Genomic DNA, 17,235 nt, shown 5'->3' with positions numbered 1-17,235 from the left:
ATAATGCTGTAAATAAAACTTCACACACCAACTCCTGCATGCACATTTATTAAGGTGAAGCCAAGTAGAATATGTGAGCTCCTTCTCTTGAGAACAACTTTCTTTATTGGTGTGTAACAATGCCCAAAGGCTGGAGGAACTGCATAATCAAAATCAAACACCAGCTTTCTACAGACAAATAGTACACCCCAAATGCCATTTTAAGCCATAAGAAATCTGAGCATTTCATAGTCTTGCTTTTTATTGTCATTGACATATATATTTAATTTTAATGGTCATTGCATGGCCACATTAAAAAAAAAGCTATTATTCTAATTTAGCAGAAAGCAGAGCTATCAGTGTGAAGTGCAAAAGAGATATGCCATACCAAAATACAGCTGCTTTCCATCCACAATTATCTACATAAGAGACATGCTGCCATTCACGGGGGCTCTCACAGCACGTGCACATAAGCAATACCGAGGCCTGACAGGCGGCGTGGGCTTCCAGTCAGCATCTTCTCCTTACTCTGGGTCCTTATCCTCATCTGAAAAATGGGGGACAGACTTCTTTGCAACAACATTGTCTAGTCTCTGTCCTTGTAGATATGGATTGACACTCTAAAAAAAAAAAAATGGTTTGCTATAATATGTGAACATCAGATACAGACATCTCAGAAAAGAAGTGAACAAGAATTGTTTCTGGCCTATTGAGTTAACAACAGTAACAGTGGTACCTACCACCTACCAGAATGATTACTTCAGTGCACTAATTAATACCTCAATGGCCTATGAAACATCATCTGACTAATAGATGTCTCTAATTGTGTCTTTCACACATCTGTAAGAGTTCTTTAACAGATGCAATGTGGTCTTTCTTAAAATTTTTACTTTTGGTGCAAAGCTTTGGGATGAACCAGCTAATAAGTTCTTGACACTAATTTAGATACCAAGCCCCATATGAAAGAGCATTAGTATTCTAGGGCCCTGTTTAGGTGGGAGAGGGAATCTGAAATGCATTAAATTATTACAAGAAGAATGCTCTAAAGAAGATGATAGAGTAGGGCCAGGTGGGAACTAGTATCTAAAGACTGGTCTTTCTTCTAAAGAGAATTCATTAGGGCCTCTAGCAATCATTTCCATCTTCCCTCAGTCAAATTCAAAAGCTGAAGAAAAGAAGGAAGTTATCTGGAAGACTACTTTGTTTTTCACTTGGGACTCCACCCTTTCCATACTCAGTCTCTTTAATCTGTTGGCATTGTGAATGAGTCCAGGTTTTTCTTTCATTTTCTAATACATATCTATTTTTTGAGGTTTGGATTTGAACTAGTAATTGGAGCTTTACACCACAAGCAGAAAAAATTTCACAAGTTTTGGAAGATATTTGTTTATTGAAGTTGCCTTCCAATAATGGAACAAAAATACAAGAAAGAAGTTGTAGTTACAAGTGATTAGCAATCTTGTTGCATGCTAAGTTCCCACGAATGAATGGAGGCAGTTTGCAGGTGGGTCTCTTTTGCCCATGGGACATTGCCTGCCATGTCTCTTTTGAAAGGTGAGCAGACATTCTCCAAAACAGAAAAAAATGGAACCTGAGTTTATTTAATATTTGTATATGTTCTTGCATACCCTGACTGATAAAAGCATGAATCCTTAAAGGTCCAACTCATTCTGCAAAAATGCATCACAAGGTGAGAATTACAAAGTAAACAGTATCATCATGTCCTCATATACTTGAAAAGTGATTACACAAAAAGACAGCACCATGCTGGGAAGTCATCTTAAAAATGTTTAAAATAACAAAAATTCTTTAAAAAAATTTTTTTTTTTGGCTGGCCAGTACAAAGGTAGAAAAAAAATTACTTTCCTGTTTGGAATTATTCACTAAAGTGGTCTGACCTACCCCAAGGGATAAATATTAGAATCTTTGGGTACATGGAGCAAGTGTGGACTGAAAAAGTATATTTGATATCATAAGTATTTTGTTTTTTAGTAATAATATTTATTCTGAAAATTCTAATATGTTAAAAGAGAATATGAGATGTTCATGTTTATCAAATATGGGATTGCTTAAGAGTTAAAAAGTTTGCAAAGTCATTTACAGATGAATTGACCTTTTATTTGTAAAGCAACTAGGAATTCAATCGAATATGAGCAAGTATAGAAAGTCACATGAAACCACTTGGGTTTTGGTAGTAACTCTGGTGAGAATCCCTCTTGGTAAGGAATTGGTAATTTCTCCAGTGGGACAAAGTCCTTCTTTCCAGGCCCAGAAAATGCCAAAGGTTGGAGGGGAGGGGAAGACTGAACTTTTTTGATAAATTTTTAAATATTAGTATTGAATCCAACACTTAGGAGTAATAATAATAATGAGAGTTGGTTTTAATTATGCTCCAAAGAACTCAAGGCACTTACATATTTATCTTCTCACTTGTCAGAGACTGGATGTTACCCAGAGAACTTTATTCCCATTTTACAATTAGAAGAACCATTGGGGTTGGATCCTTGCTTTTGATTCCTTAAGCTTCAATGGAGGAAAAATTGGTTTTTCAAAAACAAGCCCATAATTTCTTTATATTGATTCATGCACTTGAGGGGGTGGTTAATTTTAATCAAGGCAGGACCACCATCTGAGGCCTGATGATGGGGGAGGCAACTGCTGTTTCCTGCATCAGTCAAGAGAGGCCCATGGTCTATGGCCTGAGAATAGGTCTTTGTAGATGCCCAAGAATAGGAAGAACTTGATACCTTCAGGTCAAAGTGACCCTTATTTTCGTAAATTCTAAGCCTTTCCTGTTTGGAGGAAGTTGAGGCTAAAGTACAATTCTTTATAACATGTGTCTTAGCCAGAATTATGAGTTTTGGTAATGATTGGTCTCGTGGAAAAATGACCTAAATTGTGACGCACAGTCACTCACTGAGTCAGGGTAGAAGGAATGGTGGGCCAGAAAGTAGAGACAATTAAAGCTTCGTGCTAAATTAATCATTTTTGGTCAGTCATTGGTCATATTTGGTAATGTCCTTGTTGTGCCGCGGGGAAATATTCAAGCCGTCTTACTGGTAAATTATGTGTATTCTGAGCTCCTAGAATAGAATTTCTTGATGTTCTCTCAAGACCACATTATACCCTTTGGACCCTTCCTGTCACCATCTGCTGTTGGAAGCTGTAATCACCAAGAAAAACCCCTAATAACCCCGTTAACTCTCCCAAAGATCTGTTTCCAGCAGTAAAGAATCACAACTTCTCACATAGAAAATTGTCCGTGGGTTTTCTGGGTTTTGTCAGACAGCACAGGGGCTTGGAACCTTCTGTTGTGAGGGCCTGAGAATTAATGCTGAGGCCAGAAAATCCACACCTCTTAAAGCATGCTGTGACTGGATTTGGCAAAACTATTTCCAAATAGCCACAAATACCATTGCCCAGATTCCCAAATTTTTCCAGGATCCAAGCACTTGCTATTCTGAATAAACAGTTGCCTTGGGTATATGATTTAGCTTGTATATTTTAACTAAAATGGTAACTATCTCACAGCACTTGACTATGTAATAGAAGGGCTATGAGATTGTAGCCATTTTAGTTATAATATATCCATTTGATCAGAAAAAAGAGGCAGGTGGCCAGGCCCTTCTGTCTAGTAAGACAGCAGTGGATTATCAGAGTGGACAGTGATCACTTTCTGAGTCTTGATGCCATAAAATGCATTGGAAACCTAAAACAAATTCAACATTCAGCTTCACATCCTCGAGGCAACACCACACGTATAGTAGCTAAATGTGGAGCACCCAGACCAAGGTCCCACCTTGGGTGGCTGTGGGATTAATAACTAAGCCTGCAGTAAACTCAAAAGTCAGCAAACAAATATTATAGATCTAGTAGATTTTACATCAATCTGGAGAGGCCCAAAAAAAGATATGTGGGAGGAATGAGGTTTCTTCATCTCATATTTTGTTCCCACATTCCTTCAAAATTGTTGCCTGGAGCACGCAGTTCAGCCCTTCCTTAGTCCTGTCTTGTGTTTTTGGATCATTGGTGCAGATGTGTGAGCAGTTTCCCCCTCTGGCCTACAGACTCTTTGAGGAAAGACATATCCTCATGGACTCCCTGCATTTCCTAGCCAGATGCAAGGGACACAGTACACATCCCCTGAATGGAATGGAGGTGATGGGGCCACCACAAAACTGAGTGTTCCACTAAAAATCCTGTGCTGAGGCTTGGGGAAGCCATCACAGAAACCAAGGGTGGACTTTCCGGGCATGGCCCTTGTCACACAGGACCACTGCTCTGCCTTCTCAGGACTGCATGGGATTCTACTGATTTCCAATAACTGAGGGTTCTAGCTTGTCGACTGCCCCGCCCAGAAAGCTCCAAGCATCCCAACAACAACCCGGCCAGCCACGTGTTACCCTCCGCCTTCGTCTTTGTCCTTCCTTCATCTTCTTATAAAGGAGTTTCTTGTTCTAGATTGGGGAGAAAAGAAAACACAAGCTCAGAAGTATGGATCAAATTTGGTGAATGCCTATTTTAAAAGTAATGCTTGGTGTGTCCCCTGGATATTTGCATACACATATTTTGGAAACAAGAGAAGATGAGAGGAATGTGCTGTCAGAAAGATAGACCGCAAGAGAAAAGCTGGTGGTTGTGTAGCTTTCAATAAAGTCCTCTGCAATGCCCTGAGGTACACCAGTGTCATCAACAATCACATAAACAGGAAAATACAATATTCCAAAACACAAGGGGCACTGGAAACCCACCCCTCACTTTGAACAGCCTTTGTTTAAAACAACTAATTTTATCTCATTTTATTTCTGTATCTAATTCCCTCTTTATGAACTGTAAACATAAACTTCTCTAAAGTAGTGTCTGACTATTAACAACAATCCTCTGTGTAAATAAACAAGACATTCTGACTTCTGCAACCATTCTTTCTGTGCCCCCAGTCAAGACAATTGGAAAACCATTTGGTCTATAACATTTTAATAGAGTGAACCTTTTAAAAACTGCCAAAAAACTTCTTGGCAGAAAGGAAAGTTATGTTGGGGGAAAAAAAGGGCTCTGTTACCACAGTTTGTATAAGTATTTCCACATATTGCTGGATTTCAAATACATAGTGGACTTCAATGATTTCTAGAATATCAGACACATGCTCAACAGATTTCCCTTCTATTGATATTATAAAAGACAGAACACTTAACCTGAAGGCAGAATGGGAGAAGGGGTTTTGGGGGGCTTTACTTGTTGTATTAGTGCATTTCTGTTTCTTATAACATAAATCCTGAAACTGGGTGATTTATAACAAAAACGAAATTTATTGCTTACAGTTTTGGAGGCTGGGAAGTCCAAAGTCCAGGGAACACATCTGGTGAAGGCCTTGGTTGTGGGGACAATGACCCAGGGGTCTCACATGGCAGAAATGGCAGAGCAGAGAGGGAGACTCTCAAGTGCCCTCCTTTTAAAGCCCTTGGAACCATGCCCCTGACCACCATTTTTAATCCATTCACTAGGCATGGTCCTCACAATCTAATCACCTCTTCAAGGCCCCACCTTTCAATTACCATAATAGGATTTCCCACCCTCTCAAAAGTCACAGTGCAGATCAAGCTTCTAATACATAAAGCTTGGTGGACACAATTCAATCCATATCACTTGTGTTGTTTTATTTATTTGATTTCTTTTTAATCAGAAGGGAAATAATATGTAAAAGAGGTGATTCATCTTGGTCTAAATAAAATACTCTGACATTGATAAAAAAAAAAAGGAGATGGCAAAGTTCTGGTCAGGAAGAAATTTATACAATACATATCATCTTAGCTGTCTGGTTATAAAGAGTTTATTTGTTTATTTTTTTATTACGGTAGATTTGGAAGTGGAAATGACAAATGCTAAGAATGAACTTCATCATCTTCATGTTCATTAAAATCCACTCCACCTACAATTTATAATGTGTTTCTCTTGCCCAACCTCAACTATGCAGGGAGGCTGTGCCAGGAGTAAAGGAGCTTCCACTGTCAAAAATGCCGGAACTGGCTGCAGCCTCTATCTCCTGCTCACTTGGGGAATGGATCAATTTAATATCAGGAGAGAGAAAAGACAGACTTGCAGATCGCTCCCTTGAGGAATGAGGATATTGCTGTGAGACTCATTCCCTTCGGTCTGTGGCTGCCTTTCTGCAAATGTAATGACTCCTGATGTGCAGAGAATATTCTGGAAGTTTATGCCAGAGCTGGAGAGGGAGGCCGGGGCAAGCAGGGAAGACAGTGGCTTCTTCATGTGCACCTTGTGGTCAGTGGCCTGAGCTGCAGGGAGTGCAGAGGGGCCTCAGAGCTGGTACCATGGAGTGGGACTGCCAACCAGCCCTGGCAGAGTTCTGCTGTGCCACCAGAAGGGTAAAGACAGCATCATTTTAATCTCCTTTACAAGATCTTGTGGCAGATTACACCCATAAGGGCCTTCATTCAAAACAAACAAACAAACAAACAAACAAACAAACAATACGAAAGGTCTGGGAAATCTCAAAGATGGTCTCTTTGTTACCTAAGAGCTAGAGTTAGGATTAGCGGGATAATGCTTCCCCACCCCTGTATGAATGTGGCTGGGACATTCTCAATTAGCCTTGTTATTGTACGGACTTAAAGGCAGGAATTGGCAGGTATAGTGTGGGTGAGAGAAGTGTAAAAACTGAATAAGAAATCAGCCACCTGTCCTGACACTGATTCCTTACTGATTCCTTGCAGGAGTGGTGAGCCTGTTTTCCATATGAATAGCAGGTTTGAGTTCATTAAAAGGACTTTCCAGTGTGCCATCAAGATTTTGGACAACTGCCCAGATCCTGGTTTCAAATTCCGTTTCTAAATGGAACCAGGGGGTCTTCGTAAAGAAATGTCTGATTCAGGGCTAAGGCAGGGAAAGTACAAGGATGAATGAAATTGGAGTATTAGGTTAGAAAGTAAGGAAGCTCAAAAGAACGACGAGATCGTGTCAAAAGGAAAGAAAAGCCAGCTTGAAGAGACTCCCACTGGCTGAACCTAGGAATCCATTTTCAAACTGATATATTTATAAATAAATAAATAGGGAGGAAGGAGAAACTTGCTTAGAGTAGAAGGCCAACTGGTAATGCATTTTGCAACTACCATAGTTATAACTGACTCTAGTAAGTGTCATCAACAGATGTTAAATTTGTTGGTTACAAATTTAGCAGGGAACAGAATATTTATACAGTCTCAGAACATCTTCCCCAGATTAACTATTAATTTCAAAGGGACAATGGTAATGTTACACTGGAGAAACCTGGTGGACGCCACTTTAACAAAGTGAACAAAGTTAACACTACCAGTCATGGGATGAACAGGTGTCATGCGCTTCCTGATGTCAGTACTAAGGACATGTCAAAAAAGACATAGCTCTTGTCTAATCACATGAAAATCTGAGACAAACCCAAACTGAAGAGCGTTCCACTGTTCAAACATATTTAAATCATGAAGGACAAAGTCAGGGAGGGTCCTAGTCCCTCAATTCTCCCGCGGCTCATCAGGCTTGGCTGTGATCAGCTGCTAATGAAAAGGTGTGAAAAGCATTTGGAAAATTGAAACATTTGCTAAGTGAATAACATTCATTAACAAATGGGTAAAGGAGGGGGTGACTGATATCTACAGTAGCCAGCCATTGGTTATAGCCCCTCAATGCTGTAGTCACATTTTCTGAATGGCAACCAGTCCTAGATAGGACTTGACAGGACTGATGCACAGGACACATTATGAGTGACAAGCCATGAAAAGATAGAAAATTTATTCAATTTCTGAAGAACTCTGGAGTCAGATAATAGAATTCAAATATCAGCTCTGCCAGTCATCAGCTCTGTGTTGCTGAGCAGGCTACTCAACTCTCTAAGCTTGTATTTTCTCACCTGTAAAATGAGAGTGATAAGGACAGGCAGATTGAATGAGATAATTGAGGCAAAGTATTTAGCATAGTATCTGGCACATACTATGTGCTCAATAAATTACTATTTACTACTGTATTATATAATACAATTACTATTATCATTCATCTTTGTATTCCCATTACCTAACACAGGGCCCGGGAGGCATGTGATATGCATTAATAAATGTTTCTTGATGCATTAACAAAGAGAGAAAAATGCAGGAAACAAGACAGACGCTGACATTTATAATATGTGAATCATTGCTAAAGACGCAGCTCAGCTCCAGCTAATGTCAAAAACAGGGAAGCATTATTAGCAAATAAGGAAGCAAGGTCTTGTGTGCAGTTCTGTTGTGAAAGATGATTACTTTGTTAACTAAAAGCATGGTTGAGCTGAAGACAAGCCTGAGACTATCATTCTGCATAAACATTGAGGAGAGTTTGTGGGTCCCGGCTTAGAAAAGCAAGACATCCTCAATTCACACTCCATATGAAGATCAAGCAAATCATGTTTTACTACTAGGTGGTAATGAGAAAATAAACAAGGAAACTTGAGTTTAAACAAACACACAATTACAGATGATAAAAGCTGTGTAAACATTGTTCCTGGCCATTGATCTGTAATAGTACTTTCCTTTTACACAGAGTCCTAAGTTCTAGTCTTGAGCTCTAATGTTGAAACACTAGTCAGTGTTTAGAGAAGGAAGCAAAGAGAATGAAGGGCAGTGGGTGGCCTTTTACTGGAGTGCTGGGAGTGAGCGGAACTCGGTGAGAGAAATCCGTGAAGGTTTTCAATAGGAGATGAGGAAAGTTGGAAAGAGAAGTTTTCATCTCTCCCACTCCGTCACACCACCAGCTGGGCTCCCTGCCCTCATTCAGACCTTTTCTCAGCCTCACTCTTTCCTGCTTTCTCTCCTTTCTAGCCTCCCAGGTAAACTGGATACCTTCTCACCTGAGACTTCAGAGGAAAAGTTCACACTGTCCATTTCGTACGAACTTGCCCTATCACTTCCTTCTTCCTCATGCTAAATTTATGCTGTATACCAATTCCCGTTAGTTTTTTCCCCCTTTGAAATGTCTTGGATCTTCACCCTTCTTTACTAGATTCACAGCCGTCATAACTGGAATTACTTCTCATATTTTCTTTCTGCATTTAGTCTCTTCTCGCTCTATTCAATCCTTTAATATGCCACCAGGATAACTTCTTTTATAGAAGGCTTTCATGATTTCAGTCTCCTATTGGAGAGCCTATGGATGTTTTTCTATTTAATTCAACATATTTAACTCTATTTTAGGCTTGAAAATGGCTCCACAAACCAATTCTTCCTAATAGGACTGCTTATGAAAAAGAAAAGAAATAGAGTAATGCAAACTGGAAGAAGAAAATGTTCTTGCTTTGTTGTTTTAAGAAGGGAAATGTCTGTGTGTTAAAGGCAGAGGGAATTGCATTGTTCAATGCAAAGCAAGATGCTGGAAAAAATCAAGTGGTCATGAATGAGAAGGGACATCCTTCCCTAAAACAGCACAGAAGGAAGTGAGGGAATTTAATTTTGAGATTTCAATAGACCCACTGAAGTAAGAAGCAAGGTCAACCGAGCTGAGATGGGATCAAGAACTTTAGAAGGGCTTAGGCAGTTTGGAATTTTTACTCATTCACTCATCATTTCACTCATTTCACCTATTTATTGACCATTTACTTTTATATGAGAATTAACAGTCCTAAGTAATTCCCCTCTTTTGTCACGTGGTTTCCGCATTTGATTACCTAGGCCAAACCACAGGAACCTGGATCTATCAACATTCAATTTTGATCTTGTTTGGCTCATTGTTCCAGCCTGTTGGATGTGCCTGAATCCCAACTCTGTCATCCAGTGCTGTCTCGTCCAACTTTGTGTCATCCTCTGACAATCCGATAAGTACATGTTCTGTATTTTTCTTACAAACACTGATAAAATGTGGAGTGGAATAGTGCTAAGACATGAAGGATACCATGCAACATCTCCCTCCCAGTTGACATGGACTCTTTAACAAGCTTCCTATTATTGCCTAGGCTGTCTCTCTCCATCTCTTCCAACAGAAGATCATAAAAGATCTTGTTAAATATTTTGCTGAAGTCCAAAAGCACCACGACCACTTCATTTCTCTCATCAAGCTGGCAAGGAAATGAACAATGCTGGCAAATGGAAGAATATGAGGGTCTTCAGAAAGTTCATGTAAAAATAGAATTGAAAAGTAAAGCGAATCTTTCCATGAGCTTTTTGGTTCCCTCATACAATTAGGTTGACAAGACTTGTTTTTAGCACACCGATGCCAAACGGTCGTGATTAAATGCTTATAAACAACTGAGCTATACCTACCTGCCTGGGACTGACAGCAAGCTCACTGCTACAAATTTTGGAAATTCTTTTATTTCTGTAATGTGGAATTACATATATCTGTTTCTAAGCACTGGCATCTTTTTTCCTTGATTCTGCAGGAATCATCTCCATTAGTTTAGAGATCAAATTTGCAAGTATTCTCAGTATCCTTTTTAAAAAAAACCATACACTTTCGATGAAATCCTGTAAGAGTTGCATGAAACACTGGGGAGACTTTAGGATGTGTTTCGACACAGGCTGTGGAGTAGACCAGAGTAGAAGCCTCTGGAGACTGTAGCTGATGAGATCACTTTAGCTTGCTCTCTCTTTGGATGGATATAGTAGATTGCTGCCTACACACATTAGCGTGGTTTAGAACGATAATCATTCCTCAACCAGAGATTTCTGAAAAATCAGTTTCTAAACAATTTTTCTTCTTTTGCCCCACCCATATTGCTCATCTCTGCCATTAATATTTTCAGAGTAACAAAATGCAAAATCTACTAGCAATTGAGATTGGACTTACCCACTTGCCTAAGCCTGGATAGTCATGTTCCGGATCAAAAAGGTGCTGGTGCAACTGGAACTCTCGACTGAACTCTGCTGTGTCTGGGGTGTTTTCTAGACATCCATCATCTACTGCAAACAGCCAAAGATTTTTGAGGAATGGTCAAGGCATTCATTGTTATAATAAGAGTTAATTTATCAAAAACAACTAAACATCCAAAGGTCAGAATCTATTTACATCTGCCGCTCTAAGTCACTTTCCCTTTGGGAGCCAGTCTCCCTGTTGGATGGGACTGCTCATCCAAACTCCCACTAATGTGACAGAGACCTGTTAGCTGTTGACCAAACCCACTTCCCTTTTCCCCTCAGCACACAGCTAATTTCCCAGCCTTGCTTTGCAATCAGGTGGAGTCGTATGCCTAAGTTTGGGCTAAGAGAATGTGGGCAGAAGTGATGAATTCCACTCCCAGGCCTGGCCCCTAAAAAATTCCCATGTGATGCCCTCCTTGCCCCCTCGGCCATCCACACCTGCTAGTCTACTTGCTGCATGTTGCCCACTTGGGCAACTCTGAGTGTCAAGTGTGAAGTTGGCAGTGTGGGTTACAGAACCATTCACACCCACCACAATCTCATTCATCTCTGCCGGGACTTCGCACGAGTGAGAAATATACTTCTGTCGTGCTAATCCACCACAATTTTTAATCTGTTATAGCAGCAAGTCTTTCCTTAAATAATACACTTCCATTCCACATGACACTCTCTTAAGTGAGCTTTTTAGAAATCACTTCAGCTTCTTGGAGAAAGTACATTAACAACAATTACCAGGTAATACCTGATATTGTGTGTTATACCAGTAATGGCTTAAGCTCTGGTGTCAGATAGATCAGAGGTCAAGAATCAAATCCCAGCTCATAAGTGATAGATAGGTTTAGTTCCCTGGGAAAGTTAACTTAGCCTCTCTTAATCCATTTATTCACCTGTGAGACACGAAAAATCAAATACTTATAGGGTTGCCATGAGGAACAGAGACCAACATACAGAGAGAACCTGGCACATAATAGTTGCCTTCTAACCATCACCCTTTAAATGACAATTCATACTATGACTGCTCTTTGAAATAAAGCATGTCTTCCATTCAAATCAAGGTTATCCCACTTGGCTGCTGCTTTTACCTAAGCCTATTATTACTAGGCACAATGCTCTAAAAACAAGTCATTTTTTCCTATCTCTAATGCACTTTAGACAACAGCTATAAAAAGGGGGGTGGGGTGGGCGAGGAGAGATTGTAGATTTTGTGCAGTGTTGGGAGAGGGAAGAGGGTCCCATTTCAAAGGGATATAAGGCATCAAAGTCAATGCTGAAAGGGGGTCTATTTACAATAAGCCAGGTTGCCCAGCTCTTGAGACTGCTCCCAGGCCTTCCAGCAGCATTAACCATGCAGTCTCTCAGCTCTGAGCAGCATGAAGTTAGCATGGAAGCCATTAGCTTTCTGAACAAATCCCTAATGTGGCTCCCCACTTTTCACTGAGCTATTTATCTAACTTCTATGTCTATAGCAATTATCATATAGGAAAGGAATCCCAAATCCAGAGAGTTCAGGCAGTCTGCATATGGCAGCTTTGCGAACTTTTCATAATTATTTCTCAAGCACCTCTTAGTGAGCACAGACTGAGATGCAGAGATAGAGCCTGTTTTTGGAAACCCAAGGTATCTGGGGCCTGAAAATGTGCCCCTAGAACTCACATCCTATCCCTGAGGCCGAAAGATGAGCTCTTTGAGCTCCACGGCTCTATCCAGGGTGAGTGGGCCGCGGTTCAGAGAAAAGCATGGCATGGAAGGGGGAGGTCATGGTTATGTTCTTAGATCACTCGACCACGCTGTGCTGGGTCATGATTCTCTGTGAGGCAGGTCTCAAGCAATTTCTTACAAATAATGGCTAAATTTAGTAAGTGATTTCCTTTTTAGAATACAAATTGTGGTAGAATTAAGAATGAGGAATATGTTAACTTAACAGAAGGATAGCCAAGGAAATGGCAGATAATCTGTGACAAGAAAGGGTCTGGAGGCAGAATCTTCTCCAACTCTATCGGCCCACCTTGATTGTGCTCCTTTCTGAGCTCCTAAGTGCACAAAGCTAGTGCTTGATTACACAGGTCTTCCTTTTTCTTTTTTCAGGATAACCTAGAACTACACTGTATGTGTAGAACTACACTTTAAGGCACTGACTATGTCTTCCTGTTATAGATGGAGATACTGAGGCCCAAGGAAGTGAAGTGATAAGACTAGAACTCACATCTCTTGGCTCAAACTCTGGTCTCTTTCCATTCTCCAGTGCCAGTGAGTCCCAAACTTTATTGTGCACCAGAATCACATGGCAGGCTAGGTACAACACAGATTGCTGGGTCCCAGCCCCAGCGTTTCTGATTCAATAGGTCTGGGATTAGGCCTGAGAATTTGCATTTCAAACACATTTTCAGGTGATGCTGATGCTGCTGGGCCTGGGATCACATTTAAAGAACCACTGCTTTACACTATACCTAGTCAATTTAACAGACTCTCCTGGAGGCTGTTAATCTCCAAACTCTGAGCTGGTCTTTCTTCCTACAAGCAGATAAAATGGTGGCTGAAGTGACTGGAGCTGGGTAGTGATTCAGGGTTCCCGGCCACCCTGGGCCAGCAGCTCTACATTGGTTTGGTCACATCCAACTACTTTGGTTGTCCCATCCCAAGAGAGAAGCTCTGTTCCCCATGGAAAACTGAGGCCTCACCCTCAGTTAAAAGAGGAATATTCTCTTTTAGAGAGTCTCTTTCAGAGAGTGCCTACACTGTGTTTAAGAAAAGCTGAGAGACCAATACTGTCACAATTTTCAGAGCAAGGCAATATGTCATGGTGGTTGAATTCACAGTCCTGAATCAGGTAGATCTGAGCTTAAGTCTGGCTCAGCTACTTGCTACCTGGATAACCTTGAGCAAGTTACTCTCTAAACTTTGGTTTCCTTAATGTAAAGTAGAGATAGTAAATACCAACTATTATTATTATTAACAATATTAATATTATTATTTCAGGGAAAGAGAGGTGCCTTATTTACTAGTAGCAAAGCTAATTATAATCAGGATGACATTTAATGAGTCTTTATGCTAGATGCTATGCTAAATGCTTTACATGGATAATTTCATTTAATTCCCATGATGACCTCCATTGTGCAAATGAGGAAAGTGAGGTGCAAAGTGGCTAATTAACTTGTTCAAAGTCATGTAGGTTGACCTTGAGTTTGAACTCAGGTAGTCTGAAGCTAGAGCCACTACTCTTAACCACTCAGGTAAGCAGCTCAAAGACCCAACGTTAAGTGTAGCCTACTCACCATTCTCTTTGGCATTAGTGGGTAGGAAAGTGTAAAGGATACATGAGTAGCATGGAAAGTTTCAACCTTCTTCCTTAACCAACTTCTTACCTTCCTGAACCCCCTTCTCTTTCATGGCACCTCCTGGCCCCCCAATAAACAGGAGTTTAGGATAGATGCTAACTGGGTGTTGATGTGTGACATAGTTAAAATGTCTATTATAAAGAGAAGTAAGGAAAACAAACAGGCATGGATAATTTACAAATTAAATAACCAATTCCAAAGACACTAAAATGAGCAGCAGTTGTATCATAAAAGAGGCAAAAAAAATCATTCTCCCTTTTAATGAAAAGAGTAGCAATTACAGAAAAGAGCATCAATTCCCCAAAAAGGAGAGAGACAGAAAAAAGATAAAGCCTTATCTTCTTGGCAAAGGGAGTTCTATGTGGGTGTATCTGAACACCAGAACTTACACAAAGGTTCTACAATAAATGTTCCTTTCCCATCTACTTACAAATACATATGGACTTATCAGAAGTGAAATACAGTTTCTGGGAATATTTTGTAGCTGGAGTTAGAATATCTATTTCCCCCAAAGCCTCTACTTTCCATTGGAACCCAAGGTTGTGTTCATTACCTGTTTTTCCAACGGGACAGGGATTTGGAGGGTCTGGGTAGCCTTGATCCTCACTAAAGTCCTTAGGAATGTTATCACCAGTCAATTCTGCTACGATGTTGGGGATGTTGCCAAAAGGACCCAAATGCTGCAGACCTTCATGTGCTCCACCTGCCAGGGAATCAGAAGTGGTTCATTGCAGTGCAATTCAATTCATTTCAACTAATATTTATTCAGGCATCTCATACAGGCAAAGCACTGTGCTCTATGCTGTGGAGAGAGAAAAATAAATGAAACAGTTCTTGCCCTCTAGGGGTTTAGAAATTTAATTGCAGAAACAGGCATATACTATATACATATATCACTTCCACACAAGGCAAACTGTATATGTGTTATAACGGCAATGTTAATACAGCATTAGGGGAGCATGGAAAAGGGAGGGTTTCATTTGGCTGGTGGGATGGGAGGGCTTCTTGGACGAGTTGGAACTTGAGTGGCACTGACACAGATGGGTAGGGCTCTGGAACCTGGGTATGGAGCTTGGAGCAGGATTGAACATAGAAAGGAAGGCATTTACCAACCAGTTATAATAGGCTGAAAGCACATTATGAGAAAGGATAAACAAAGAAAGAAAGTCACTGTCATCTTGTCTTTCTATTTCAACCACTTAAAATTTGGTGTATTTACTGAAATCTTTTCTTCTCTATGTATCTTTTTATACGTGTTTATTCATTTTTCATTTAGTATTAAAAGCACAAACATCATTCCATTAGGCTGAGTGGTTTCTATTCCTATAATTATAAACAGCTATGTATTATTTTTATCTAATGGCTATACCACGACATATTAACCATTCCTCTATTGTAAGACATTTAGTGTTTCTCAATTTATTTTAGGCGTTTAATTTTTCCAATATTTTGGATTAATTTTCCTCAAGATAGATCCCCTGAAGTCAAATTACTGGGTCAAAGGCAATAAACATTTTTATGGCTCTTGATATTATATTGCCAAACTATTTTCAAAAAAAGAGGTACCAATTTATAAAATATCACCATCAAAATATGAGAATACCATTTTTGCAACATGCTCACCAGCACTGGATTTTATAAAAACCAACTTTTACATTTTCTTTTAATTTAATTTAAAATTTAAATTTAGAAAAATGTAATCTGAATGTCTTTGATTACCAGCTCAGTCAAATATTTTCCCATGTGTTTATTTACTTGTTTTCATTTACTTTTTGTGAGTTGTCTGTTTATGCTTCTGGAATTTTATTGCTTCTCTTATTGATTTGTTGGAATGTTTTTTATAATAAAGATATCAGGCCTTTGGCTGTGACATTTTTTGCAAATATTTTCCTATGTTCCCTGACTTGGAATTCTGGTTATTATATTATACTAACATAAGTTTTTAATATTTATAAAGTCAGATTTGTCATTTTTATTCTCCTTTGTGCTTTCTTCTCATCCTTCTAAGCTCACAAAGTTGTCACCCCTTCAGAAGTATTACCAACATTTGGATATTTTTATTTTTCTATTTTTTACATGAACTCTTCAATCAATATGTTAGTTATTTTAGAGTATATGAAATAGTTAACCAATTATCCCACCAACATTTGTTAAGTAATTCTGTCCTTTCCCACTTATTTCATGCCTGCAACAAATATCTGAGTGCCTCAAACATATCAAAACCTGCTCTGAGCGCCAAGACATAGCAGCGATTAAGAACAACTTATATTGCATAACCTGCTTTACTATACATACAAATGCACATCAATTTCTGGACTCTTCCTTTTCTTGTAGCCTTAACATCCTGTAAGTTTCAAAAAGTTTCTTTTTCCAGCACCATAGCAGGCCATTTCTTAGCAGGACTTCATATTTAAAAACTCTGTTGGGCATAGTAGCCCCACACTCAGAGCTCCCTTAACGTACAACCACCTCTGTACACAGACCTATACAGGAGAGGCCAACTCAAAATCAAAAGGTGCCTTGGTGTGCACAAGATTGAGCCAAATTGGGAAATAATAACTCCATGCTTCCACTGCCACAAGGAGATGGTCTTGCCAACAGGCCAGATTATTTAAGTCCAGCTGGATGAGGCTCCCTTCTTCCTGGATGGACACTGGCACTTGCTTTAATTTTTTTGGCTGTCCCAGCTCTCCTTTGGATTGACACTTTTTTTTCCCTCTGAGAATGTTAATATATACAGTAGGATCATGGCTAGATCTCAATGTCCTGAGCATTAAATTGTCTCTTTGAAATGACTCTGCATCACTCTGTTTTCATTTATTATGTTTGATAAAAGTTTAACCTTAAAAGACCAATCTTACCTTCTTTAATTCCTCTAGCCCCCAAATTCAGACACCACCAAGTGGCTGGGTTGTTTATTTTTGTTTGTTTACATTTTGGCTTTGTTTGTTTATATTTAATATGAGAATGGGTAGCCTGTAAGATTTCTGCATTTAAAAAAATTGCATTTCCTTTCTGTACTACCATATCATTATTTTTGTAAATTTTCC

General features: G+C 39.5%; 1 protein-coding gene across 4 annotated transcripts in view; it reads right to left on the bottom strand.

The window, feature by feature from the left end:
* Positions 1-503: 503 nt before the first annotated feature.
* SCG5 (secretogranin V) overlaps positions 504-17,235 on the bottom strand; it is a 49,909-nt gene continuing 33,177 nt past the window's right edge. The window contains exons 2-5 of one of the 4 annotated variants that reach the window (XM_063091303.1): positions 14,739-14,888; positions 10,780-10,892; positions 4,383-4,436; positions 504-599 (exon numbers count right to left, since the gene is read on the bottom strand). In XM_063091303.1, the coding sequence (XP_062947373.1) occupies positions 504-599; positions 4,383-4,436; positions 10,780-10,892; positions 14,739-14,888 (413 nt within the window). The remainder of the gene's footprint in view (positions 600-4,382; positions 4,437-10,779; positions 10,893-14,738; positions 14,889-17,235) is intronic. The other 3 variants (XM_063091304.1, XM_063091305.1, XM_063091306.1) reach the window with 3 other exon arrangements.

This window comes from Cynocephalus volans, chromosome 3, assembly GCF_027409185.1.
Source record: "Cynocephalus volans isolate mCynVol1 chromosome 3, mCynVol1.pri, whole genome shotgun sequence".
NCBI classification, from domain to species: domain Eukaryota; kingdom Metazoa; phylum Chordata; class Mammalia; order Dermoptera; family Cynocephalidae; genus Cynocephalus; species Cynocephalus volans.
The sequence above is the reverse complement of the archived record's forward strand: the minus strand, read 5'-3'. Positions and strand labels throughout refer to the sequence as shown.